This window comes from Coregonus lavaretus (assembly GCF_964263955.1).
Source record: "Coregonus lavaretus genome assembly, chromosome: 6".
Lineage (NCBI taxonomy): Eukaryota > Metazoa > Chordata > Actinopteri > Salmoniformes > Salmonidae > Coregonus > Coregonus lavaretus.
Window position 1 is genome coordinate 57439856 of NC_139993.1, and position 27869 is coordinate 57467724.

General features: G+C 44.2%; 1 protein-coding gene across 1 annotated transcript; it reads right to left on the reverse strand.

Moving 5' to 3' along the window:
- Positions 1 to 1320: 1320 nt before the first annotated feature.
- Positions 1321 to 27770, reverse strand: efcab7 (EF-hand calcium binding domain 7). The gene is made up of 14 exons (XM_084163166.1): positions 27691 to 27770; positions 27326 to 27471; positions 25224 to 25435; positions 17571 to 17657; positions 17230 to 17410; positions 15616 to 15737; positions 12518 to 12659; positions 9914 to 10023; positions 8877 to 9037; positions 7876 to 8009; positions 7157 to 7305; positions 6726 to 6935; positions 3392 to 3499; positions 1321 to 2036 (listed from the first exon to the last, which is right to left on the reverse strand). Exons 2-14 carry the CDS (start codon positions 27468 to 27470, stop codon positions 1956 to 1958), a joined length of 1842 nt encoding a protein of 613 aa, XP_084019292.1. The 5' UTR covers position 27471; positions 27691 to 27770; the 3' UTR covers positions 1321 to 1955.
- Positions 27771 to 27869: the final 99 nt, after the last annotated feature.

Consider the following 27869-nt stretch of genomic DNA (forward strand, 5'->3'; position numbering starts at 1 on the left):
TCAATTGAAAAATAACATGCAAGAGGGCAGCGGTGAGGTCATCGAACGTTGTAATCAATAATTGAAACACTTGAAAAACATGTCTAAACGAACATGTATGTAGAAGGAATTAGCCCATTATCCCAATATAGCCCAATGTGGTATTACAAATAGTGAAATTTAACTGCTGAGAGTGGTTTCTATACTTTCGGAAACTCTTTAAATTCACAGTCCATTATTAACCTGGTGTTAACTCAGATATTATACAGTAAATTAGTAATTACATCGTAATTGCTTTCTTGGGGATTAATTGAAACCAGCTCCACTTGGTAAGGTTTGATACCAGGCAAGAAGGCCTACCAAAGAGTATGCATTACTATCACAGAGTGCCATCACTGTTCCAGCTAAAAGAGGACTGTGAGGTAAAGCGTTCCTAAACATTTGGTAGTGAGAAAGGAAGAGTGGAGTGGGGCTCAGCAGATTAAATTCAGCTCACAGGTCATGTGACATTTACCGGTGAGTTCTACGGTTACAGTAGAAAAGTCAAAGGGCAAAGTAATGGTCTGCAAGCTATTAATAAGAGGTCAAGACTGTGCTCAGCGCTAAAGGATAATAAAGTGCAGGCCTTAGTGGAGAGCACAGGAATGTAGCCGACTGCCAGGCAGGCCAGGCAGCAGCAGGGCTCTCACAGCCACACATTTCAAACTACTGTCCGAACCTGAACCGTACTGTGCTGGCCTTTCCAGCATGATTACAGCAACTATGGTAGATGCAAAACCAGGCCAGAGCAGTACAACCAGGCCAGAGCAGTACAGCAGTACAACCAGGCCAGAGCAGTACAACCAGGCCAGAGCAGTACAACCAGGCCAGAGCAGTACAGCAGTACAACCAGGCCAGAGCAGTACAGCAGTACAACCAGGCCAGAGCAGTACAACCAGGCCAGAGCAGTACAGCAGTACAACCAGGCCAGAGCAGTACAACCAGGCCAGAGCAGTACAGCAGTACAACCAGGCCAGAGCAGTACAGCAGTACAACCAGGCCAGAGCAGTACAACAGTACAACCAGGCCAGAGCAGTACAGGAATGTCTAACTGCCAGGCGGCTCTCACAGGGCTCTCATACCCTTGTTACACTATCAAGACGACCTGAACCGTTCTGTGCTATTTTCTTTTCACATTATCCTTTGAAACATGGTTCCAGCAGCTATGGTGGATGTGTAACCAGGCCAGCCTCAGTAGTATGAAAATGGTGCAAGAATAAGGCTCCAGGGCAGTGTGGTGAATAGGCATCTCACAGTGTCTACAAGTTCATCTATTATTTTAAATTGGAGATTTATTTTTGAGTTTTGACAGACATAATAATGTAATATTGTTAGAGATATAGCATATAGTTTGTAAATATGAGGCTTGAGCACACTTGTTAAAACACGTTACAATGCACATAATATTCGTATAAAATGGCATGTGATAAAACGATGTACTATTGCAAGATTATACACATTATTACAGGAGTCACAGCACAATCAAAATGGAGTGTTAAAAATATTATAAATCATAGTGCAAATATAAGTTATCAGTATCATTATCTACATTTTAGTCATTTAGCAGACGCTCTTATCCAGAGCGACTTACAGTTAGTGAGTGCATACATTTTCATACTGGCCCCCCGTGGGAAACGAACCCACAACCCTGGCGTTGCAAGCGCCATGCTCTACCAACTGAGCTACAGATCTACAGTATCTCTATTGAAAGTTACATTTATAGTAAAGAATTTTCAAATCAACATAATTTCATACAATTCCATGGAAAAACAGTACACCACTATCACAAAGGCACGTTACATGCATGTTATACATATAGTATTGTTAATTAATTCAGTTTCCTGTTGGCTATAAATAGCTTTTGGCCCACTGTTCCTTTGTATTAGTATGTTTTATAAAGTACCAGGGTAATATTAGGGTTGCTGTCTATCACTGTTTCACTGGCATGGTATAATGCTCTCCACACAGCTGTAGGTCCACTCCTGGCGCTCGTTGATGGGCAGGACATGCTGGCACACCTAAGAGACATGACAAAGACCATTTAAAGTGAAAACCATGATTACAATTGCCCCATGAAGAAAATGGAATGCTTCTTGAAGTAACGTGTTGCTTCTGTTTCCTCTTAAGAGAGAGGAAGTGTGGTTGATCTCTCCTTTAGTCTAACACTCATCAACAGATGGTACACAACGGGAGAAATAGAGCATGAACCGCTCAATGGAGGTAAAATCTGTCTATTTAACATAAACTATACAAAGGTATGTGGACACCCCTTCAAATTAGTGGATTCAGCTAGTTCAGCCACACCCATTGCTGACAGGTGTATAAAATCGAGCACACAGCCATGCAGTCTCCATAGACAAACATTGGCAGTAGAATGGCCTTCCTGAAGAGCTCAGTGACTTTCAACGTGGCACCGTCATAGGATGTCAGTTCGTCATATTTCTGCCCTGCTAGAGCTGCCCCAGTCAACTGTAAGTGTTGTTATTGAGAAGAGGAAACGTCTAGGCTTCATGAAATGGGTTTCCATGGCCGAGCAGCCGCACACAAGCCTAAGATCACCATGCGCAATGCCAAGCATCGGCTGGAGTGGTGTAAAGCTCGCCGCCATTGGACTCCGGAGCAGTGGAAACGCATTCTCTGGAGTGATGAATCACGCTTCACCATCTGGCAGTCCGACGGACAAATCTGGGTTTGGCGGATGCCAGGAGAACGCTACCTGCCGGAATGCATAGTGCCAACTGTAAAGTTTGGTGGAGGAGGAATAATGGTCTGAGGCTGTTTTTCATGGTTTGGGCTAGGCTCCTTAGTTCCAGTGAAGGGAATGCCACAGCATACAATGATATTCTAGACGATTCTGTGCTTCCAACTTTGTGGCAACAGTTTGGGGAAGGCCCTTTCCTGTTTCAGCATGACAATGCCCACGTGCACAAAGCGAGGTCCATACAGAAATGGCTTGTCGAGATCGGTGTGGAAGAACTTGACTGGCCTGCACAGAGCCCTGATCTCAACCCCATCGAACAACTTTGAATGGGATGAATTGGAACGCCGACTGCGAGCCAGGCCTAATCGCCCAACATCAGTGCCCGACCTCATTAATGCTCGTGGCCGAATGGAAGCAGGTCCCGCAGGAATGTTCCAACATCTATTGGAAAGCCTTCCCAGAAGAATGGAGGCTGTTATAGCAGCAAAGGTGGGACCAACTCAATAATAATGCCCATGATTTTGGAATGAGATATTCGACGAGCAGGTGTCCACATACTTTTGGTCATGTAACATACATCCCACAAACTATGGAGTCAAAAAAATAATGATAAACTTTCTTAACATTTTTGCTGAATCAAACAGAAGAAAGAATAGGGACAGTGTGTCTCACCATCTTGGTTCTAGCAGGGACCTCCACAGCGAACACACTCATCCCTCTACTGCTGCTGCAGTTCTTACTCTGCTCGTTGTTCACGTGCACCGTCACCTTCTGGCTGCTCTGCAATAGTACACAGGAAGAGAAAATGTTTTACAAAAACGGTTATATAAAGTACATGGTTGCCCGTGTAGCTCAGTTGGTAGAGCATGGCGTTTGCAACGCCAGGGTTGTGGGTTCAATTCCCACGGGGGCCAGTATGAAAAAATGTACGCACTCACTAACTGTAAGTCGCTCTGGATAAGAGCGTCTGCTAAATGACTAAAATGTAAAGTTTAAAATTATAAACCTGTCACGAGAATTTCTCTCTCTAATTAATCAAACTTAATGCTTTGAATAATTCCCAGAGGGTGTAAGACTCTGGTTTAATCATGAATTAAACGAAGGTCCACAACCAGCAAGAATGATCTGTATGTTTAATCATGGAGAGCTCTGCCGCCAAAAAATACATATACAGCTTTTATACCCCTTGACACACAAAGGCAATTTGCTCCGCCCACCTTTAGGAGGCTTTTTTAAACAGTTTCTCAGTCCCCTTCACCCTGGAATGCTTTCTCAGCAGTTTCTAACTCCCCCCCTCTGTTAGTGGGTTGACACTACATTATAACTCTAACACCGTTCACATATTTATACTGTATTTGGGGTGAAATGCTTTAGTCATTATTCTTAAAATACAAATTAATCTATCAAAACCAGGTGGGTCGAGCCCTGAATGCTGATTGGCTGACAGCCGTGGTATATCAGACCGTATACCATGGGTATGACAAAATATTTATTTTTACTGCTCTAATTACATTGGTAACCATTTTATAATAGCAATAAGGCACCTCGGGGGTTTGTGGTATATGGCCAATATACCACGGCTATGGGCTGTGTCCAGTCACTCCGCGATGCGTCTCACCTCCTTGTGCGTTATTGCTGAAATAGGTAACGTCATGGTGGCCTGGTCAAGCCAGACTGAGTCTACCCCATTGTGAGTGCATTGTTTAGTCTGGTTTAACCAGGCTAACATGATGGCCCAGTGGTTGGGGAAATGGAACTGGTGGTAGCCTAAGTGGGTGGACAATTCAAACCAGTTAATTTCACCATGCATATGGATTGCTACATTTCCTTTACAAGCTATGTGATGCCAAGCTTGCTACAGTATTTCCTTTCTAAACCCTGCACCCAGGCCCTTCACTGCTGGCTGCAGTATTTCCTTACTAAACCCTTCACCCCTTCACTGCTGGCTGCAGTATTTCCTTACTAAACCCTGCACCCAGGCCCTACACTGCTGGCTGCAGTATTTCCTTACTAAACCCTGCACCCAGGCCCTTCACTGCTGGCTACAGTATTTCCTTTCTAAACCCTGCACCCAGGCCATTCACTGCTGGCTGCAGTATTTCCTTACTAAACCCTGCACCCAGGCCCTTCACTGCTGGCTGCAGTATTTCCTTACTAAACCCTGCACCCAGGCCCTTCACTGCTGGCTACAGTATTTCCTTTCTAAACCCTGCACCCAGGCCCTTCACTGCTGGCTGCAGTATTTCCTTACTAAACCCTGCACCCAGGCCCTACACTGCTGGCTGCAGTATTTCCTTACTAAACCCTTCACCCCTTCACTGCTGGCTGCAGTATTTCCTTACTAAACCCTGCACCCAGGCCCTACACTGCTGGCTGCAGTATTTCCTTACTAAACCCTGCACCCAGGCCCTTCACAGCTGGCTACAGTATTTCCTTTCTAAACCCTGCACCCAGGCCCTACACTGCTGGCTGCAGTATTTCCTTACTAAACCCTTCACCCCTTCACTGCTGGCTACAGTATTTCCTTACTAAACCCTGCACCCAGGCCCTTCACTGCTGGCTGCAGTATTTCCTTACTAAACCCTGCACCCAGGCCCTTCACTGCTGGCTGCAGTATTTCCTTACTAAACCCTGCACCCAGGCCCTTCACTGCTGGCTACAGTATTTCCTTACTAAACCCTGCACCCAGGCCCTTCACTGCTGGCTGCAGTATTTCCTTACTAAACCCTGCACCCAGGCCCTACACTGCTGGCTGCAGTATTTCCTTACTAAACCCTGCACCCAGGCCCTTCACTGCTGGCTGCAGTATTTCCTTACTAAACCCTGCACCCAGGCCCTTCACTGCTGGCTACAGTATTTCCTTACTAAACCCTGCACCCAGGCCCTTCACTGCTGGCTGCAGTATTTCCTTACTAAACCCTTCACTGATGGCTACAGTATTTCCTTACTAAACCCTGCACCCAGGCCCTTCACTGCTGGCTGCAGTATTTCCTTACTAAACCCTGCACCCAGGCCCTTCACTGCTGGCTGCAGTATTTCCTTACTAAACCCTTCACCCCTTCACTGATGGCTACAGTATTTCCTTACTAAACCCTGCACCCAGGCCCTTCACTGCTGGCTGCAGTATTTCCTTACTAAACTCTGCACCCAGGCCCTTCACTGCTGGCTACAGTATTTCCTTACTAAACCCTGCACCCAGGCCCTTCACTGCTGGCTGCAGTATTTCCTTACTAAACTCTGCACCCAGGCCCTTCACTGCTGGCTACAGTATTTCCTTACTAAACCCTGCACCCAGGCCCTTCACTGCTGGCTACAGTATTTCCTTACTAAACCCTGCACCCAGGCCCTTCACTGCTGGCTGCAGTATTTCCTTACTAAACCCTGCACCCAGGCCCTTCACTGCTGGCTGCAGTATTTCCTTACTAAACCCTGCACCCAGGCCCTTCACAGCTGGCTGCTTTCACTAACTATTAAGCTCATTTGAAAAAGTATAACAAATGCCTTCTACAGTATAGTATTACCTGGTGCATGGAGAAAAACTGTCTACTAAATCAAAAGGAAACTGCAGCACTCTGGTGATCTTGATGCTCCACACACTAACTATTCTGCCCACTATGATGTGTGACCATGGGATTCTTACAGTGTGGATCCTGTTGCCATGTGAATGGAGGCGATAGCTGCATATCAATTACAGCATCATGTGATAATGGCCTCACTCCTCACCAGTTCTAGACTAGCAGTACTGTATGACGTTGGGGTCTACTGTACAGAATTCCCTACAGGTCAAATGTACATACAGAAATTTGTAAAAAGAGATTTGGTTGAAGGCGGATCAGATTCATGAAGACACCTCCATGTTTTTTCTTCAACAGGCTAGTGTGTATCAAATCACAATCATCAGAGTAAATACAGAACATCCACTCTAGAGGTTGATCATCTTGTTGGTTCAATAAAACCTCTGAAAACACAATGTAAAAATCTAATAATATGTATTCTAGTCCTTCACCTTGTTGGCGATGACAGTGGAGATCCTGTGTTCTCCTCTGTAAGTGTAGACCAGGACGTTCTCCTGACCCCTGAGGGTTTTGACCTCTGACCTGGCCGTGATGGACCTCTGCAGGGCTGTGTTCAGGATCCTGTGGCCTGACTCCAGACTGACCGGCTGCAGAGTACACTGACCCTCCTCACAGTAAACATCTATCAGGAACGGACATGCCTAGGGGAGGAGGAGAAAAATGGATTTATTCATTTATACCTGCACTTGTCAGACAATATTGTTAGCCAATTTGTGATGATTCAATGGCAGTATGTATTAGTCTGGTATTTGATGTGCTATGGTACTGCTGAGTTACTGCTCTGGGTGCTCCTACCAGCGGCTGCTACACACAAAGGAACAGTGTGTGTGTGTGTGTGTGTGTGTCTAGCACTAGGACCCACCTCCACCATCTCCAGATCGCGGTTGTAGCCCATGGCCTCCAGCGTTACCCAGAGGTCTGTGGGGTCTCCTTCCCTCTCGCTGGCCTCCATCAGGTTGAGCTCCATGAAGCCCTGGCGACTCAGCTGGTTCTTCCGGGTGTCAAAGTTCTCTGGGAGGGAGTCACATAGAGTCATGAATCACTTAATGAGTCATGAACCACTTGAAGAATCAATTGAACCAAATTCAACTCCTACACCAGACAGGTAGCACAAGTCAAACTGCCATCAGACTTAATCCAAACAATAATAATTTCATTTTCAAAACAGCCTGGTTTGACTCTAGCCAAAGCCTGCAAGCATTGATTAAAAAACACCATCAGCACTAAGCTGGAACAACACATGACCTAGTGGCATATGATAGCAGTCTACTACATTTAAGCAATAAGGCCCGAGGGGGTGTGTTATATGGCCAATATACCACGGCTAAGGGCTGTTCTTAAGCACAACGCATCACGGAGTGACTGGATACAGCCCTTAACCGTGGTACAATATATAGGCCATATACCACAAACCCCAGAGGTGCCTTATTGCTATTATAAACTGGTTTCCAACGTAATTAGAGCAGTAAAAATACATGTTTTGTCATACCCGTGGTATACCACGGCTGTCAGCCAATCAGCATTCATGGCTCGAACCACCCAGTGTATAATATCCATTTGAATACATCAGGTATATCTCACCTTTGCAGACAGCCCATGCATCCTCATCACATTTCTCTCCACTGGTCCTGAGCTCAAAGAAGTTGTACTCCTCCAGACTGAGGAGGCCGTTCCCATCCAGGTCTATCACCTCAAAGATATCAGACAGCGCCCCCCTGTGGTAGGAAAATGTATGCACTCTGGATAAGAGCGTCTGCTAACTGACTAAAATGTAAAAACATTTAAATGTAGGAAGGAAGCCTCTTCACAGACATAGAGCAGCACATTTGCAATGTACTGTGGAGATGAGTGGCGCAGTGGTCTAAGGCACTGCATCGCAGTGCTAGCTGTGCCACTAGAGATCCTGGTTCGAATCCAGGCTCTGTCGTAGCCGGCCGCGACCGGGAGACCCATGGGGCGGCGCGCAATTGGCCCAGCGTTGTCCAGGGTAGGGGAGGGAATGGCCGGCAGGGATGTAGCTCAGTTGGTAGAGCATGGCGTTTGCAACGCCAGGGTTGTGGGTTCAATTCCCACAGGGGGTATGAAAATAAAATAATGTATGCACTCACTAACTGTAAGTCGCTCTGGATAAGAGCGTCTGCTAAATTACTAAAATGTAAAAAATGAATACACAACATTCAGCACCTTTCACAATAATAATAATATTTTGCCTCTGATAATACATGTAAGGTTCACAAGTTCACACATTGTCTAGTAGGGCCGGGACGATACCAGTATTGCGATACTCGTTAGTATCGTGGCAAGGAAACAAAACACGAAGCGGCTTCACTTCTTTAGGAAAAAAGCCCTAATGTTGGAAACAAACATCAGAGTCACATTCATTTCCCAACCTATAATACACAATATTTTATACACAGCAGGTTTTTTAAAGGACCAAATAGGTTGTCTGCTTCGTGTTTTCTTTTTGCCATGGAAAAAAATATAGCGATACGGGTATTGTCACAGCCTTAGTGTTAATACTGTATACTATTACTCCTCATCATTTCTACCAGGTGTGTAACAGTTAAGGGTGTATAACTCACCTGAAGTCCCTAGTGAGGTCCAGCTCCCCAGTGTCAGTCCTGTTGACCAGCGTGACAGCTTTAGACACGCTCTTCCTGGTCCTCCTCGTCAGCCTACAGCCCGTGGTGAAAGGAAGGAGGCAGTAGGTACCAGCACTCAGCTCCCCCTTCCAGCAACACTTCTGTTTTCATGAACAATATGTTTGTTAGGTTTTTCCTATTGAAGTTTATCCAATCACTGGAGATGAGCAGTATCATAGCTGGCCGCTCGAGGTCAGTAATCACATTTCTGAGAGAGAGTTTGTCTATGAAAGGCTATTCTCATGCTACACTTAAGCAATAAGGCCCGAGGTGGTGTGGTATATGGCCAATATACCACGGCTAAGGGCTTTTCTTGTGCACAACGCAGCGCGACTGGACACAGCCCTTAGCCCTGGTATATTGGCCATATATCACAAACCCCAGAGGTGCCTTACTGCTATTATAAACTGGTTACCAACGTAATTAGAGCAGTAAAACTAAATGTTTTGTCATACCTGATATACCATGGCTTTTAGCCAAATCAGAATTTAGGCCTCAAACCACCCAGTTTATCATTCAAATTAGAGGTATTTTCGGGGGTCCAAAAAGTTGGACGATAATCAGACCCTAACGGATCCGGGTCTAGACCAGATTGGACCAGAGTGACAAAAAAAGTATGTTTATCAGTCAAGTTGCTCTTCTGGCCAAAATAGGTCTTTATATGTTGGCTAGGCCTTCTAGAAGTCAATAGATTTACCTTGTTAGCATAAAATAAATATGCTATAGGCTATGCTGAGCCGTGGTCGATAATCAAACAGGACCTGACCCTGACCCGAGGAACAATTTCAGACCTGAATCCAATCGGGCCCGGTCGGGTCTAGGGTATATCGGGTCCACCCGGACCAATGAAGACCTCTACTACAAACACCCTCCAACCATCACCCTCTCTCTCTCTCTCTAACATACTCAATTGGAGGTTGTTTAATTTGAAAATGGTTATCATGCATGACATGTACAATAATTAAGGACTGACTGACCTCTTTGTCTCTTGACTCAGTAAAACACACCAAAGTGGAGTCCTCTTTAGTGGCTTTTCCTGATACCACAAAGACAGCTGTGTCCACCGACATCCAGGACGAGGGCTTTTCTAAGAAACAGGACAAAAAGGTTACCTTCCAGTCCTCAATTGCAAATATCAAAACATTTACCCAAAACTGTACTATTAAAAACAACACACACTTTCACACTCAATGAAGTGATGGGGGGGGAGTGATGGTCAGGGTTGGGGAGTAACGGATTACAAAAAAACTAACTGTAATCCATTACCAGCTAAAATATTGTAATCAGATTCCATATACTTTCGAAAAACTACATGATTACTTCTAGGATTACTTTTAAGTTCAGAAAGGATGTTTGCAAAAAAATTTACTTTCTGTTTTCTCAATGACATTCAAATCAGCATTGAAAAAAGGCTCAAGTTTAAGTTTGTTCTGCATGAGTGAGCCTGACCACAAGTCATAGACCACTATGATGACACCAAATGCGTTTGATGGATTGTGGGAAAAGAGCAGGAATAGGCATTTGCAGGCTACAGTCCATACTATGTCTTCCAATGGTGCAACTGTTGGCGGCATCCAAAGATTATCCATCCAATTTGAATAAACGCTTGGAGGCAAAGACGACAGCAGTGGTGTAGCCGACGGGCGATATGGATATCACTTATTATTGATACAGTCTCTACACAGCACAATGATGTGAATCAAACTGTTGATCGCTCATATAGCTATTTGGAGCTTACGGATTGTGGTCGTTGTGGATGGCTGTTCACAAATGTATATGTGTATTTTAACCCAATAATGGTTGAATTGAGTAAGTTTAAGCTGCCTATGAATCATTGTTTTTGCAACCATTGTTTTTGCGATCCAGAGCCAGTGAAAAATGCGCTCTTGCAACAGCAGCATAGTTGTGCGGATCCCAGCGGTCCATGTGGATCCCAGCCTATGTAATAAAAGTTTGAGGGAGTCTCTCTCTTCTTAACACTTCCGTGGTGTTGAGCTCCACACATACTGTCAAAAACTAATTTAAGAAGACCACGAGTGGGGATTGAATTGCTCAATCTAATTTGTGCGGATAAAAAAACATATATGTCCATAGGCCTAATGGACACATGCTCAAACTCACACTTTTGATACACTTAAACAACTGCAGATTATCAAGATATCAAAGTGTCACCAACAAAAATGTAAACAATAGGTCTATAGCAGACGCAGCATATGGCTTCATTTCACATGCTAATAGCACTTTTCGGTAGTGCTCAAAGCATGCCATTCCATGAGAGGAGCCCAATCAGTCCTCCATGACAACAAAATCCTAAACAACAGAGAGGCTAATAAGTCCTTAGTTTTTGGGTTATGTTCAGGTAAAACAATTTGGCTAATCTACACTGAACAAAAATATAAATGCAACGTGCAACAATTTCAACGATTTTACTGAGTTACAGTTCATATAAGGAAATCAGTCAATTGAAATAAATTTATTTGGCCCTAATCTATGGATTTCAAATGACTGGGAATAAAGATTTTTAAAAAGGTATGGGCGTGGATCAGAAAACCAGTCAGTATCTGGTGTGACCACCATTTGCCTCATGCAGCGCGACACATCTCCTTTGAGTTGATCAGGCTGTTGATTGTGGTCTGTGGAACGTTTTCCCACTCCTCTTCAATGGCTGTGCGAAGTTGCTTGATATTGGCAACATTTGAGAGAAATACGTTTTTTGTGTGTATGGAAAATTTGTGGGATGTTTTATTTCAGCTCATGAAACATAGGACCAACACTTTGTCATAGGACCAACATGTTGCGTTTATATTTTTGTTCAGTGTAATTTTGTATCTTCTTCTAATGCCTCTTAAGGGGAAAGTAATCCCAAAGTAACTGAAAGTAATCAGATTACGTTACTGAGTTTGGGTAATCCAAAAATTACGTTACTGATTACAATTTTGGACAGGTAACTAGTAACTGTCACAGATTACCTCACCATCAGCAGGGTTGGGTAGGTTACTTTCTAAATGTAGACTTACCAAGTCTGTGGCTAAGGTTGAGAGGTCTGATAGTGAGGTAGACTTACCAAGTCTGTGGCTAAGGTTGAGAGGTCAGATAGTGAGGTAGACTTACCAAGTCTCTGGCTAAGGTTGAGAGGGCTGATGGTGAGGTAGACTTACCAAGTCTCTGGCTAAGGTTGAGAGGTCAGATAGTGAGGTAGACTTACCAAGTCTCTGGCTAAGGTTGAGAGGTCAGATAGTGAGGTAGACTTACCAAGTCTCTGGCTAAGGTTGAGAGGGCTGATGGTGAGGTAGACTTACCAAGTCTCTGGCTAAGGTTGAGAGGGCTGATGGTGAGGTAGACTTACCAAGTCTCTGGCTAAGGTTGAGAGGGCTGATGTTGAGGTAGACTTACCAAGTCTCTGGCTAAGGTTGAGAGGGCTGATGGTGAGGTAGACTTACCAAGTCTCTGGCTAAGGTTGAGAGGTCAGATAGTGAGGTAGACTTACCAAGTCTCTGGCTAAGGTTGAGAGGTCTGATAGTGAGGTAGACTTACCAAGTCTCTGGCTAAGGTTGAGAGGTCTGATAGTGAGGTAGACTTACCAAGTCTCTGGCTAAGGTTGAGAGGGCTGATGGTGAGGTAGACGGTGGCTGTCTGGGGGACGGTGAGACGGTATTGCAGGGACGTGATGCCTCCATCCTCCTCAAGGAAGAAACTGCCCTTCATACAGGTGTGATGCCAGTCCTGGCACAGGGGAGATGTTTTTTTTTTTATGATCAAAAACTGCTTTAATATCACAGTGGGCCTTTTAACTGACATTACGTAGGAAAAGCTCACAAAATGGCATACAATCCTTGTACAATGCATTAGTGCAGGTGGTTTAAAAACTCGAGGAAACTGACACCCTGAGAAGTAAACATTACAGGCATGCATCATTTGAATTTGAGCCAGTCATAAATATAATGATTACTCACTTGGAAATCTGTTAAACAGACTGAGATATAACTGGGCTTGATGGCACTATATTAAATATGCAATTCAGAGAGCATATTTATAATGTCATGCTTCAGCACCTTGGTTCAATACCCAACACTAACTAGTAGACCACTATATGTACAACCACCAGATGGCAGCATGGAGACACCAGCTTTAAAACAAAGGCCTGGAAAATCATCTTATGGGCCGGGTTATTGGAAAATTGCACTTAGCTTTGATATAAAAAAAATTCAACTAAATAGTTTAAATAGTTGTCCTCCCAAAACGTCATGTGGTTATTGAGAAATGTTTATGAATTCCATCTTTGTTCCCGCCTACTTTTTCAATCTCTAACACAACTGTGATCAGAATCACCTTTATTCGCCAAGTACATTTACACATGCTCAGAATTGTAGGCATAATACTCAGGAAATTGTATAATTTGAAAGACAGCACAAACATCCATCCCAGATGAAGATGTGTACAGCATAAAAGCTCTCTCATTCCTAACCCATAGAAGACACATTCAATGAAACACAACTGCTGGTAGTCCTTACAGTCTGGAATGGCTATTTTTTTAGGTGACCCGTCAATCACCAAGTTAAAGAAACAAACAAACGGTGTGTGGAAAGAAAACAAATGTCACCTCTTAAAACCAAAGCTATTTCCTCAAAGTATTAATGTCAGGCTGTAAAACATATAGCGGATCAAACCATAGAAGTCCCAATATCAAATCATGCCAACTTCTCCGGGGCGCATGTCGTATCCACTACATTAAGGGAAGGGGTCTGAAATAATGCCCCCCACAGATAGAGATCAGCCACAGCCCAATACAGGCCCCTGTCACTCAGTCACTCTACTCTGGCCCCAGACCTAATTTACAGGGCCTCTGAGTGCCACAAGGTTCCTTGCCTCCCTTCAAAACACATCCTTACCTTGCCCTAAGACATGGCTGTAGACTCCTATGGACTTGGCTGTAGACACATCATAGGAGCCTACATGTCTCAGGGCGAAGGCTTACCCATTCCCAACTCCCAATGAACCATCTAGACCAGGCCCCGGCACTGGAGCAACATACTGTACAATGAGAGGACCTTCCAGCAGGTCATCTCCAGACACACATTGTTTACCCTTCTCCTCCGTCTGGCACTTTCCAATTACACTCCCCTGACCAGGGAGGGTCAGGGAGCACAGCTATTGTTTTTTTCTCTCTTTAGTTTTGTTGCAGTAAAGAAAACGAGCCGAGGTGAAGTCAAAAACAGTGCAAACAAAATCAATGGGATCGATACCAACACTCTATACTTATCAACCGACCCAGAGTAAATTTGCCACCAAAAGGCTTCACACAACGACAACAAAACAGCAACAACAATGCTGCCTGGCCCCAGGCCCTGATATCTGCTAGTGGAATAGCACCAAAGCCGAGCAATGGACTTCAGGGCTGTTACTGAAGGGACCTATGGTGGATCCTTGCTCTGTTCTGATATTAGTGGGTAGGTCTAATGTATGCACAATGAGGAACTCAAGAGGATAACTCAAAGACAGAAGACCCTGATCTTGGTCTAGCTGCAGTTATATACATACATCGTCCCAACCGTCTCTTGAACAACTAACTATTAAGCCACATTATTTCTGTCAGAGAGAACAGACAGGTTAACCATACCCCAGTGTGTGATGATGTAGAGAGAACAGACAGGTTAACCATACCCCAGTGTGTGATGATGTAGAGAGAACAGACAGGTTAACCATACCCCAGTGTGTGATGATGTAGAGAGAACAGACAGGTTAACCATACCCCAGTGTGTGATGATGTAGAGAGAACAGACAGGTTAACCATACCCCAGTGTGTGATGATGTAGAGAGAACAGACAGGTTAACCATACCCCAGTGGGTAATGATGTAGAGAGAACAGACAGGTTAACCATACCCCAGTGTGTGATGATGTAGAGAGAACAGACAGGTTAACCATACCCCAGTGTGTGATGATGTAGAGAGAACAGACAGGTTAACCATACCCCAGTGGGTGATGATGTAGAGAGAACAGACAGGTTAACCATACCCCAGTGTGTGATGATGTAGAGAGAACAGACAGGTTAACCATACCCCAGTGTGTGATGATGTAGAGAGAACAGACAGGTTAACCATACCCCAGTGTGTGATGATGTAGAGAGAACAGACAGGTTAACCATACCCCAGTGTGTGATGATGTAGAGAGAACAGACAGGTTAACCATACCCCAGTGTGTGATGATGTAGAGAGAACAGACAGGTTAACCATACCCCAGTGTGTGATGATGTAGAGAGAACAGACAGGTTAACCATACCCCAGTGTGTGATGATGTAGAGAGAACAGACAGGTTAACCATACCCCAGTGTGTGATGATGTAGAGAGAACAGACAGGTTAACCATACCCCAGTGTGTGATGATGTAGAGAGAACAGACAGGTTAACCATACCCCAGTGGGTGATGATGTAGAGAGAACAGACAGGTTAACCATACCCCAGTGTGTGATGATGTAGAGAGAACAGACAGGTTAACCATACCCCAGTGGGTGATGATGTAGAGAGAACAGACAGGTTAACCATACCCCAGTGTGTGATGATGTAGAGAGAACAGACAGGTTAACCATACCCCAGTGTGTGATGATGTAGAGAGAACAGACAGGTTAACCATACCCCAGTGTGTGATGATGTACATGTGAGTCACTGTTCCAGTGCTGTAGTACCTGTATAGATGTGTGCTCTGCCAGCTTGATGTTCTTAGTGTTGCTGGCTGCCATGGTGATGGCGTTAGACAGTGACGACCGTCTACTGCGAGCTGAGGAGGGACGGGACGACGATCTGCTGTCTGAGCGCCATACAGACACACAAACACACACAGGAGAAACACATCTGTTAAAACCAGAACCAAAGAAACATCTACAAAACTAAAAACAGAGAAACCCACCAGAAACACAGCCTTAGGCCCCAAAAAAGATGACTACTCAAGCACCATCATTATAATGTGAGACGTGATCTCAAGTTCAAACACTTTAATTCATTTGTGGAGGCATTCTAAATTACAAATTGCGCAATCACAATCCTTCCAATCCATTATCTTGTATAACTTTCCCTCCACTGCTAATTGAAACCAGAAAATATAAATTCAATAATCTAGGGCTTGATTGTTTCTCAGACCATCGAAGAGAGATGCAGAGTAATGTGATCCACTATACCGTCTTAACATACCAGTTAAATAAATGGCTCCACTATCAAGGTATTTGTCAAAGATCTAATGTGTATTGATGACAGGGCTCTGTTTTAAGGACCAAATCACAACTGTTTAGGAAACTGAGACAATTATGTATTGTTGGAATTGAAATTTAACCAAGCCATTTGTGTGGGGGGTAAAACGAGGTTTCTAGTCAGAAGAAACTAGTCTAACAGCACTAGTGAATAATCCACTCCAAATAACCAGTCACAACATTTGAAGCACTAGAAAAGCCTTACATGGCCTTGGTCACATGCAAACAGTGTCAGAAGCATGTTAACACGTAAAGCGCGGATAAATCAATTGATGGGAAAGTCACAATAATGTGATAATCCAGCCAGTATCTCACAACTCATTTGTTTTTCCAGCTCTGGTTAGAGAGGCCTTCCCCTAGATGACTGTGTAATCCCTCATGGTCTCAGTGAGCAGTTGAGGGATCGCCCCAATCAATAACATGAACACAGACTGACCACTTAAAGCAACCCACTCCATCTTCCCATCCCTGGCCCGCCCTGCCTGGCCCCTAGCTCAGACCTGGGTTCAAATACTATTTGAAATCTTTCAAATACTTTTAGCATTTGTGTAAGCCTGCCTGGAGTGTCAGATGGGCAGGGTTTGCAGTTTTGCAACATCTCTATTGGTTCCATTTTGCCAGGCAAGCTCAATCAAGTCCAGTTAAAGTATTTGAAGTGATTTAAAATAGTATATGAACCTAGGTCTACCCTGGGTCTCTCAGTGGGGAACGTTGCCCCCCCCCCTCAACCCTCCCTCTGTTAACCTACCTCATAATGGAAGGTATGATTACCTAAATCACAATGCTTTAGAATCCCCTCCCTACAAACAGACTGGTGTAATGGTGTGGAGATGATGATGCATGGTGTCTTAATGAGGTGATTTGTCATCGGGGAGGAAAATCAATCAATAACAGACCTATTACTTATTCCTTATCACTACTCCAGAGGAGAGCACTTATAGGCAGCGAGTGTGTGTGAGAGAGAGAGAGAGAGAGAGAGAGAGAGTGTGTGTACGTGTGTGTAAGCATGCATAGTACTGTTCTAGGCTGGCACTCCTCTCCAGAGATCTGTAGTACCTTTCTTCAGAGTGGTGTCCGGCTCTGTTTTGGGGACAGTCACAGCGGTGGACGCAGAGCTCTTTGGAGAGCTGTCTAACTCGTTGCCAAAGTTCTGTCTCTTCAGCTTGGCATCAGCCTCCAGTCTCTCCAGAGCTGCAATCTGACACTGCTCTGCCGTGGACACCAACAGTCTGCAGAACTGGGACACACGCAGGCAATGATATAGTGCTGTTATGTTATCACTGTATAATACATGAAACTGCATGCTAAAGAGTACAATTAGAGTAATACATGGAGGCCTATTGCAAAAGGCAATGAAAAGGTATGGTAAAAATAGCTAACTCTCATCCCAATCTCACCTCGGCATAGTCCAATTTGCCATCTTTGTTGGTATCAGCTAATGAAAAAATGGCATCCACCTCCTCGGCAGCCATCTTTTCACCTCTCTAGAAGAACAAGAAAGTTCATCAATTTTGAGCAAGCTGAATTGGGCCTTTGATCTCAGTGTAAGTAGCTTGTGATTACCTAACACCCTTTACAGACAGACTTTACTGTATGTTGCCTGTAAAAAAAAATCTGCCAATGTTTTTTAGAACCTAATTCATATAGTCAAATTGTTTACCACATTCATGCCGGGAAAAGCCTTTTATATCTCCCGCGCACATGCCGGCAACTTTAGGAGTGGGAGTAGACATGGGCTCATGTGGGTAGACGTCGATTTTAATACATCCATTGAATATACACCATCACAAAGAAATCCATAATTAATTCGTTTTTGGTCCTAAGAAACATTATAAGATGGCGTAGTAGTGCAGTTGTGTTTTTATCGTATGTCTGTAAATAGCCTGTAAATACCCTATTTTTCTGTATTTTTCGTACATATTTCCATATTTCCATATCAGACTTTTCATCCTTCTACAAAATATACTTTCCTGCAACCCGCCTCACTCAATGTGGAACGGATTCTATTATTGACTTACCTTTATCTAGAATCTAGAATCTCCAGTTGAAACTAGCTAGCCAGCTAACTAGCTACTTGCTATTAGCCTCAGCTAGCGGTATTTCACCCAGAACATTGGATTTTTTTCTGCGGGATTAATTTTAATCACTGGACATTAATCACCGGATATTCGGCCAGTCTGCACAGCGCGTTATCGACCCAGAACATATCAGTTTTTCCGCCGGAATCACTGAATCACTGGACCTTTAACTCCGGATTCATCGCTATCAGCTAGCTACAACAAAACGGACGCTGTGGTCTGGCTAATCATCCTGAGCTAGGCCCATCTCCCGGCTATCTACCTCTCTGTCAACCGGACGGGACCACCGGACGGTGGTAAACTAGGATCGGTGGTAAACTAGGACCCGCCGATCCTACACGACTGGTCTGCCGACGAAATCGTCTGATATGGTTACGACGTTAACCACGAAGATTCCATCCATCTGCTACCCCCGGCCCGCTAGCACACGCTAGCCGTGGCCTCTTACTCACTAGTTTACCACCGGACCTTATGATAACTCAGCTATACAGCTGATGTCTGCTGGACTGTTCCTTTTTACGGTACTACATCCTGTTTATGTTTAGCCTCAGCCCAAACATGGTTAGTTTATTGTTGTTTCGGTTATTTCTAATTTTACTATATCACTGTAGACCCCCCAGCCTAGCTAAACCTGCCTTAGATAGCTCCTTTGCCCCTCCCCCTATACACGCGGAGACCGACTCAATTGATGCCTCCAGCGATGCTATCTCTTTCATTGTTACCCAACGCTTAGGTTTACCTCCACTTTACTCATATCCTTCCATATCCTTGTCTGTACATAATGCCCTGAATCTTTTCTATAACACCCGGAAATCTGCCCCCTTTATTCTATGTACCCAACGCACTAGAAGACCAGTTCTTAAAGCCTTTAGCCGTATCCTTATTCTAGTCCTCCTCTGTTCCTCTGGTGATGTAGAGGCTAACCCAGGCCCTGCAGCCCTCAGTATCACTCCTACTCCCCAGGCGCTATCATTTGATGACTTCTGTAATCGCAAAAGTCTTGGTTTCTTGCACATAAATATCAGAAGTCTACTTCCTAAGTTTGAGTTATTCACTGCGTTAGCACACTCTGCCAACCCTGATGTTCTAGCAGTGTCTGAATCCTGGCTCAGGAAGGCCACCAAAAATTCTGAAATTTCCATCCCCAACTATAACATTTTCCGTCTAGATAGAACTGCCAAAGGGGGTGGAGTTGCAATCTACTGTAGAGATAGCCTGCAGAGCTCTATCATACTATCCAGGTCTGTGCCCAAACAGTTTGAGCTTCTGCTTCTAAAAATCTACCTTTCCAGAAATAAGTCTCTCACTGTTGCCGCTTGCTACAGACCCCCCTCAGCCCCCAGCTGTGCCCTGGACACCATATGTGAATTGATTGCCCCCCATTTATCCTCAGAGTTTGTACTGCTTGGTGACCTAAATTGGGATTGGCTTAATACCCCAGCCATCCTACAATCCAAGCTAGATGCCCTCAACCTCACGCAAATTATCAACGAACCTACCAGGTACAACCCTAAATCCGTAAACATGGGTACCCTCATAGATATCATCCTGACTAACATACCCTCTAAGTACACCTCAGCTGTCTTCAACCAGGATCTCAGCGATCACTGCCTTATTGCCTGCGTCCGTAACGGGTCCGCGGTCAAACGACCACCCCTCATCACTGTCAAACGCTCCCTAAAACACTTTAGCGAGCATGCCTTCCTAATTGACCTGGCCCAGGTATCCTGGATGGATATAGATCTCATTCCGTCAGTAGAGGATGCCTGGTTGTTCCTTAAAAGTAATTTCCTCTCAATCTTAAATAAACATGCCCCATTCAAAAAATACAGAACTAAGAACCGATATAGCCCCTGGTTCTCCTCAGACTTGACTGCCCTTGACCAGCACAAAAACATCCTGTGGCGTACAGCATTAGCATCAAATAGCCCCTGAGATATGCAACTTTTCAGGGAAGTTAGGAACCAATATACACAAGCAGTCAGGAAAGCAAAGGCTAACTTTTTCAAACAGAAATTTGCATCCTGTAGCACTAACTCCAAAAAGTTTTGGGACACTGTAAAGTCCATGGAGAATAAGAGCACTTCCTCCCAGCTGCCCACTGCACTGAGGCTAGGAAACACTATCACCACCGATAAATCTACAATAATCGAGAATTTCAACAAGCATTTTGCTACAGCTGGCCATGCTTTCTATCTGGCTACCACTAACCCGGCCACCAACTCTGCACCCTCTGCTGCAACTTGCCCATGCCCCCCCCGCTTCTCCTTCACACAAATTCAGACAGCTGATGTTTTGAAAGCGCTGCAAAATCTGGACCCCTACAAATCAGCTGGGCTAGACAATCTGGACCCTTTCTTTCTAAAACTAGCCGCCGAAATTGTCGCTACCCCTATTACTAGTCTGTTCAACCTCTCTTTCATAACGTCTGAGATCCCCAGAGATTGGAAAGCTGCCGCGGTCATCCCCCTCTTCAAAGGGGGTGACACTCTAGATCCAAACTGCTACAGACCTATATCCATCCTGCCCTGCCTTTCGAAAGTATTTGAAAGCCAAGTTAACAAATAGATCACCGACCATTTCGAATACCACCGTACCTTCTCCGCTATGCAATCCGGTTTCCGAGCTGGTCACGGGTGCACTTCAGCCACGCTCAAGGTCATAAACGATATTATAACCGCGATTGATAATAGACAGTACTGTGCAGCCGTCTTCATCGACCTGGCCAAGGCTTTCGACTCTGTCAACCACCGCATTCTTATTGGCAGACTAAATAGCCTTGGTTTCTCAAATGACTGCCTCGCCTGGTTCACCAACTACTTCTCAGATAGAGTTCAGTGTGTCAAATCGGAGGGCCTGTTGTCTGGACCTATGGCAGTCTCTATGGGGGTGCCACAGGGTTCAATTCTTGGGCCGACACTTTTCTCCGTGTATATCAATGATGTCGCTCTTGCTGCTGGTGACTCTCAGATCCACCTCTACGCAGACGACACCATTTTGTATACATCTGGCCCTTCATTGGACACTGTGTTAACAAACCTCCAAACGAGCTTCAATGCCATACAACAATCCTTCAGTAGCCTCCAACTGCTCTTAAACACTAGTAAAACTAAATGCATGCTTTTCAATCGAACGCTGCTGGCACCCGCCCACCTGACAAGAATCACCACTCTCGACGGGTCTGACCTAGAGTATGTGGACAACTACAAATACCTAGGTGTCTGGTTAGACTGTAAACTCAACTTCCAGACTCACATAAAGAATCTCCAATCCAAAGTTAAATCTAGAATCGGCTTCCTATTTCGCAACAAAGCCTCCTTCACTCATGCTGCCAAACATGCCCTCGTAAAACTGACTATCCTACCGATCCTTGACTTCGGCGATGTCATTTACAAAATAGCCTCCAACACTCTACTCAGCAAATTGGATGTAGTCTATCACAGTGCCATCCGTTTTGTCTCCAAAGCCCCATACACTACCCACCACTGTGACCTGTACGCTCTTGTTGGCTGGTCCTCACTACATGTTCGTCGTCAAACCCACTGGCTCCAGGCCATCTATAAATCACTGCTAGGCAAATCCCCGCCTTATCTTAGCTCATTGGTCACCATAGCAGCACCCACCCGTAGTCTGCGCTCCAGCAGGTATATCTCACTGGTCATTCCCAAAGCCAACACCTCCTTTGGCCGCCATTCCTTCCAGTTCTCTGCTGCCAATGACTGGAACGAATTGCAAAAATCTCTGAAGCTGGAGACTCTTATCTCCCTCAATAACTTTAAGCATCAGTTGTCAGAGCACCTTACCGATCATTGCACCTGTACACAGCCCATCTGAAATTAGCCCACCCAACTACCTCATCCCTATATTGTTATTTATTTTGCTCTTTTGCACCCCAGTATCTCTATTTGCACATAATCTCTTGCACATCTAGCATTCCAGTGTTAATACTATTGTAATTATTCTGCACTATAGCCTATTTATTGCCTTACCTCCATAACTTGCTACATTTGCACACACTGTATATATATTTTCTGTTGTATTTTTGACTTTATGTTTTTTTTACCCCATATGTAACTCTGTGTTGTTTTTATTGCACTGCTTTGCTTTATCTTGGCCAGGTCGCAGTTGTAAATGAGAACCTGTTCTCAACTGGTTTACCTGGTTAAATAAAGGTGAAATAAAAAAATAAAAAAATAAGACTAACACAATTTATTTTCAAAAGAATAGAATAGCATATTTTGAGTTTAATTATGATGCTGGTCTGTGCAGCATACATGGCCATGCACATGAAATCAATAGTTATTTTGTTCACAGACAAGACACACTTAGGCTACCATGTTCACAGTCAACACATATATATTTTATAGTAGGCTAAGAATATAATGAAACATAACAGAATAAAATACAAATAATATTTTTCCCACACAACTTGCATCCCAGCAACGTGTGAAACCACTGTCATATAAAAAAAGTTCTTTTGAAACAGAGCCCAAACCATGCCCATGCTTTTTTGAGCCAAGTTTAAATCTCTTTCCTACCCTCCCTCTGCTTTGTTATGGAGCAGGCGTAGGATCTTACCATGAGAGTATCTTCATCATGATACTGATAGAAAATAATAGCAATCTATATATTTTCAAAAGCATGTGAGCCTTGTGTTTATATTTCCCAACATCTGCAGGCCTTTGGAGTTGCATATACGCCATCGAGCAAAATAATAGGCCTACACTTTATTTAAGCTCCATTATTGCATGCTAAATGTTTCTGATCAGTGATCGATGAGCAAACGAATAGATGAAGTATACCACCTCCACTTATTTTCCCAGCCAGAGAATTAACCAAATATACAGACGGCGATTCAGTGAAACAAAATCACATTGATTGATTAAGAGAAGTCACAGGCTTTTGGTTGGGCGTAGGCCTAGGTTACTAAGCAGCAAGGGAAGAGCAAAATAATCCACTTGTTAAGCTCCATAACATGCTGTCAAACTGTTCTGATCAGGGCTAATAAACCAGCAAACTAGACAAGATGATCATGAGCAGCTTCACCTCAACTTACCTAACATTTTCACAGCCTAAATGTAGCCTAACCAATATCCAAACTGAGATTCTGTGAAAATAAAAACCTGACATTGATTGATTTATCAAGACGAGTCCCCACGCTTGTCTCAAAGCAGTGCAAAACGGTGCTGAAATAAACACGCGGGTAGGCTATTCTCACTGGGCATAGATGTCAATTCAATGTCTATTCTACGTTGGTTCAACCACTATTTGCCGAGTGGGTTGCTTCAAATGTATTATAACAATTGGATGACTTTGGGAGTTTCAGTAAGCAACAATGTGATGCCTTCATTTGCATTAGCCTACTTTATTTCAATATGTTCATCATTCAGTGATATTTATTCCCACAGTAATTCTTTATGGATCCATCCAGTTGTGGTTAAGAAAACAGTGCATGTGGTGGGATATGCGAAGAGATGGATGAAGTGACATGCCTCGCAAAATGTAGAACTGCCAGGAGGATAGTAGTAATGGGTGCTGTCTAACAACCATCAAGAGTGTAGTGCATGCCAGCATTACGGCTACATTTCATCCTAAGCCATAGGTACAACTTTACCGCAAAATACAAGTTTAGGCTTTGATACCGGCAACAACTTTCAGATAAAAAGAAAAGGCATAAAAAAGTTGGCGGGATGCAAAAGTTGGCGGAAAAACATAATGCTTTGAATTTGTATTTATTTATTTAACCAGGTAAGCCAGTTGAGAACAAGTTCTCATTTACAACTGCGACCTGGCCAAGATAAAGCAAAGCAGTGCGATAAAAACAACAACACAGAGTTACATATGGAATAAACAAAACATACAGTCAATAACACAATAGAAAATCTATGTACAGTGTGTGCAAATGTAGTAAGTTATGGAGGTAAGGCAATAAATAGGCCATAGTGCAAAATAATTACAATTTAGTATTAACACTGGAGTGATAGATGTGCAGAAGATGATGTGCAAATAGAGATACTGGGGTGCAAATGAGCAAAATAAATAACAATATGGGGATGAGGTAGTTGGGTGGGCTAATTACAGATGGGCTGTGTACATGTGGTCCTCTGTAGCTCAGCTGGTAGAGCACGGCGCTTGTAACGGCAAGGTAGTGGGTTCGATCCCCGGGACCACACATACACAAAACAATTTATGCACGCATGACTGTAAGTCGCTTTGGATAAAAGCGTCTGCTAAATGGCATATTATTATATTATTATCGGTAAGCTGCTCTGACAACTGATGCTTAAAGTTAGTGAGGGAGATAAGTGTCTCCAGCTTCAGAGATTTTTGCAGTTCGTTCCAGTCATTAGCAGCAGAGAACTGTAAGGAATGGCGGCCAAAGGAGGTGTTGGCTTTGGGGATGACCAGTGAGATATACCTGCTGGAGCGCAGACTACGTGTGGGTGTTGCTATGGTGACCAATGAGCTAAGATAAGGCGGGGATTTGCCTAGCAGTGATTTATAGATGACCTGGAGCCAGTGGGATTGGCGACGAATATGTAGTGAGGGCCAGCCAACGAGAGCGTACAGGTCACAATGCTGGGTAGTATATGGGGATTTGGTGACAAAACGGATGGCACTGTGATAGACTACATCCAGTTTGCTGAGTAGAGTGTTGGAGGCTATTTTGTAAATGACATCGCCGAAGTCAAGGATCGGTAGGATAGTCAGTTTTACGAGGGCATGTTTGGCAGCATGAGTGAAGGAGGCTTTGTTGCGAAATAGGAAGCCGATTCTAGATTTAACTTTGGATTGGAGATGCTTAATGTGAGTCTGGAAGGAGAGTTTACGGTCTAACCAGACAGGTGTAGCCTATAAGTTAGAGCTATTCATGTACATATCTGCAATGTATCACACTTTCATTTCAATGTATTATACTGTACCTAGAAATATCTGGATGATGTAGAGTGACTTCAATGAGGCAGTACTTACTGAAGTGAGGACTTTGTGTAGTTCACTGTGTGAGATATAGCCATCCCCATTAATGTCCATCTTTCTGAAGGCTCTCATCAACTCGTGCGCCTCTGTCGGCCTCTCACTCTTCACTATCTCACAGAAATCATCAAAGTTCAGCTTAGTGGTTCTTGGGGTCCAGTGTTTGTTGAGAGTTGCCTGGGATGGATTTCTGCCTGCCTGCTGGAGAACTAAGATACATCGAAAATGAATTAATTTATATACACTGCTCAAAAAAATAAAGGGAACACTAAAATAACACATCCTAGATCTGAATGAATGAAATAATCTTATTAAATACTTTTTTTCTTTACATAGTTGAATGTGCTGACAACAAAATCACACAAAAATTATCAATGGAAATCAAATTTATCAACCCATGGAGGTCTGGATTTGGAGTCACACTCAAAATTAAAGTGGAAAACCACACTACAGGCTGATCCAACTTTGATGTAATGTCCTTAAAACAAGTCAAAATGAGGCTCAGTAGTGTGTGTGGCCTCCACGTGCCTGTATGACCTCCCTACAACGCCTGGGCATGCTCCTGATGAGGTGGCGGATGGTCTCCTGAGGGATCTCCTCCCAGACCTGGACTAAAGCATCCGCCAACTCCTGGACAGTCTGTGGTGCAACGTGGCGTTGGTGGATGGAGCGAGACATGATGTCCCAGATGTACTCAATTGGATTCAGGTCTGGGGAACAGGCGGGCCAGTCCATAGCATCAATGCCTTCCTCTTGCAGGAACTGCTGACACACTCCAGCCACATGAGGTCTAGCATTGTCTTGCATTAGGAGGAAGCCAGGGCCAACCGCACCAGCATATGGTCTCACAAGGGGTCTGAGGATCTCGTCTCGGTACCTAATGGCAGTCAGGCTACCTCTGGCGAGCACATGGAGGGCTGTGCGGCCCCCCAAAGAAATGCCACCCCACACCATGACTGACCCACCGCCAAACCGGTCATGCTGGAGGATGTTGCAGGCAGCAGAACGTTTTCCACGGCGTCTCCAGACTCTGTCACGTCTGTCACATGTGCTCAGTGTGAACCTGCTTTCATCTGTGAAGAGCACAGGGCGCCAGTGGCGAATTTGCCAATCTTGGTGTTCTCTGGCAAATGCCAAACGTCCTGCACGGTGTTGGGCTGTAAGCACAACCCCCACCTGTGGGCGTCAGGCCCTCATACCACCCTCATGGAGTCTGTTTCTGACCGTTTGAGCAGACACATGCACATTTGTGGCCTGCTGGAGGTCATTTTGCAGGGCTCTGGCAGTGCTCTGCCTGCTCCTCCTTGCACAAAGGCGGAGGTAGCGGTCCTGCTGCTGGGTTGTTGCCCTCCTACGGCCTCCTCCACGTCTCCTGATGTACTGGCCTGTCTCCTGGTAGCGCCTCCATGCTCTGGACACTACGCTGACAGACACAGCAAACCTTCTTGCCACAGCTCGCATTGATGTGCCATCCTGGATGAGCTGCACTACCTGAGCCACTTGTGTGGGTTGTAGACTCCGTCTCATGCTACCACTAGAGTGAAAGCACCACCAGCATTCAAAAGTGACCAAAACATAAGCCACGAAGCATAGGAACTGAGAAGTGGTCTGTGGTCACCACCTGCAGAACCACTCCTTTATTGGGGGTGTCTTGCTAATTGCCTATAATTTCTACCTGTTGTCTATTCCATTTGCACAACAGCATGTGAAATGTATTGTCAATCAGTGTTGCTTCCTAAGGGGACAGTTTGATTTCACAGAAGTGTGATTGACTTGGAGTTACATTGTGTTGTTTAAGTGTTCCCTTTATTTTTTTGAGCAGTGTATTTTCATAACATGATGATGATGGCTTATTGTTCAGTAGCTACAACATTTAGTGGAGTGACACTTCCACTAGATGTAGGCTATTCAGAGGGGTTATAAATTCTAAGCAGGCAGTATTATGAGGTGGTGGAAGAATTCACTGATATGCATAATTTACTTAGCTACTGACTGCATGATAACGTGATAATTGCTACTGCAGCCAGTAGTACGCTAGCAGCTACACAAATTATTGTCCTCTGAACTAATGATGAGATGTGATGAGAATGTTTGCTTACCACGGCATAGCTGATGTTTGGAGGTGATACTGGCCAGACTAGACCTGAATACAGTCAGGTAGGCGGCTCTGCAGTGCATGTAGAAAGTTTCCTCATCAGTACATTTCTGCATCCCGACAGACTGAGAAGATGCCTGCAGAGACATTCTGTAGGAAATATATGTCAATAAACAATTTAGCTATCTAGCTATACAGCAACCTAGCTACCTAGCGAACGTTAGCTAACCAGCTTAGCCAGACAGAGAACTCAGCACTGACAGCAACAGCCAGATTCTCAACAAATATGGTGCTTCGTAATAATTCAAGTCGAAAAACAACAACTAAAACGCAACAACTAAAACGCACTTAATATGTATTGATTTCTACCTCGTTGAAAAAATGACTGCTTTTAACAGTTTGTACCAGAAATAACGGTCTTTTAGTTGCTATGTACACAAACATTTCGCGATGCACTGAGAAAAGCACATCGGAAGGAACAAGAAATGTGAAAGGTTCCCATATATTATTATTTAAATAAAACAGTAATTTAAAACAAATATTTGAAA

Bases quoted from the DNA above. Each gene is read 5' to 3' on its own strand.
- efcab7 (XM_084163166.1), bottom strand. From the start codon at position 27,470: ATGTCTCTGCAGGCATCTTCTCAGTCTGTCGGGATGCAGAAATGTACT. The intron at 9,038-9,913 runs GTCAGTCAGTCC...TCATGAAAACAG, and splicing joins CTGAGTCAAGAGACAAAGAG to AAGTGTTGCTGGAAGGGGGA. The intron at 3,500-6,725 runs GTGAAGGACTAG...GTACTATTGCAG, and splicing joins CCACTGTCATCGCCAACAAG to AGCAGCCAGAAGGTGACGGT.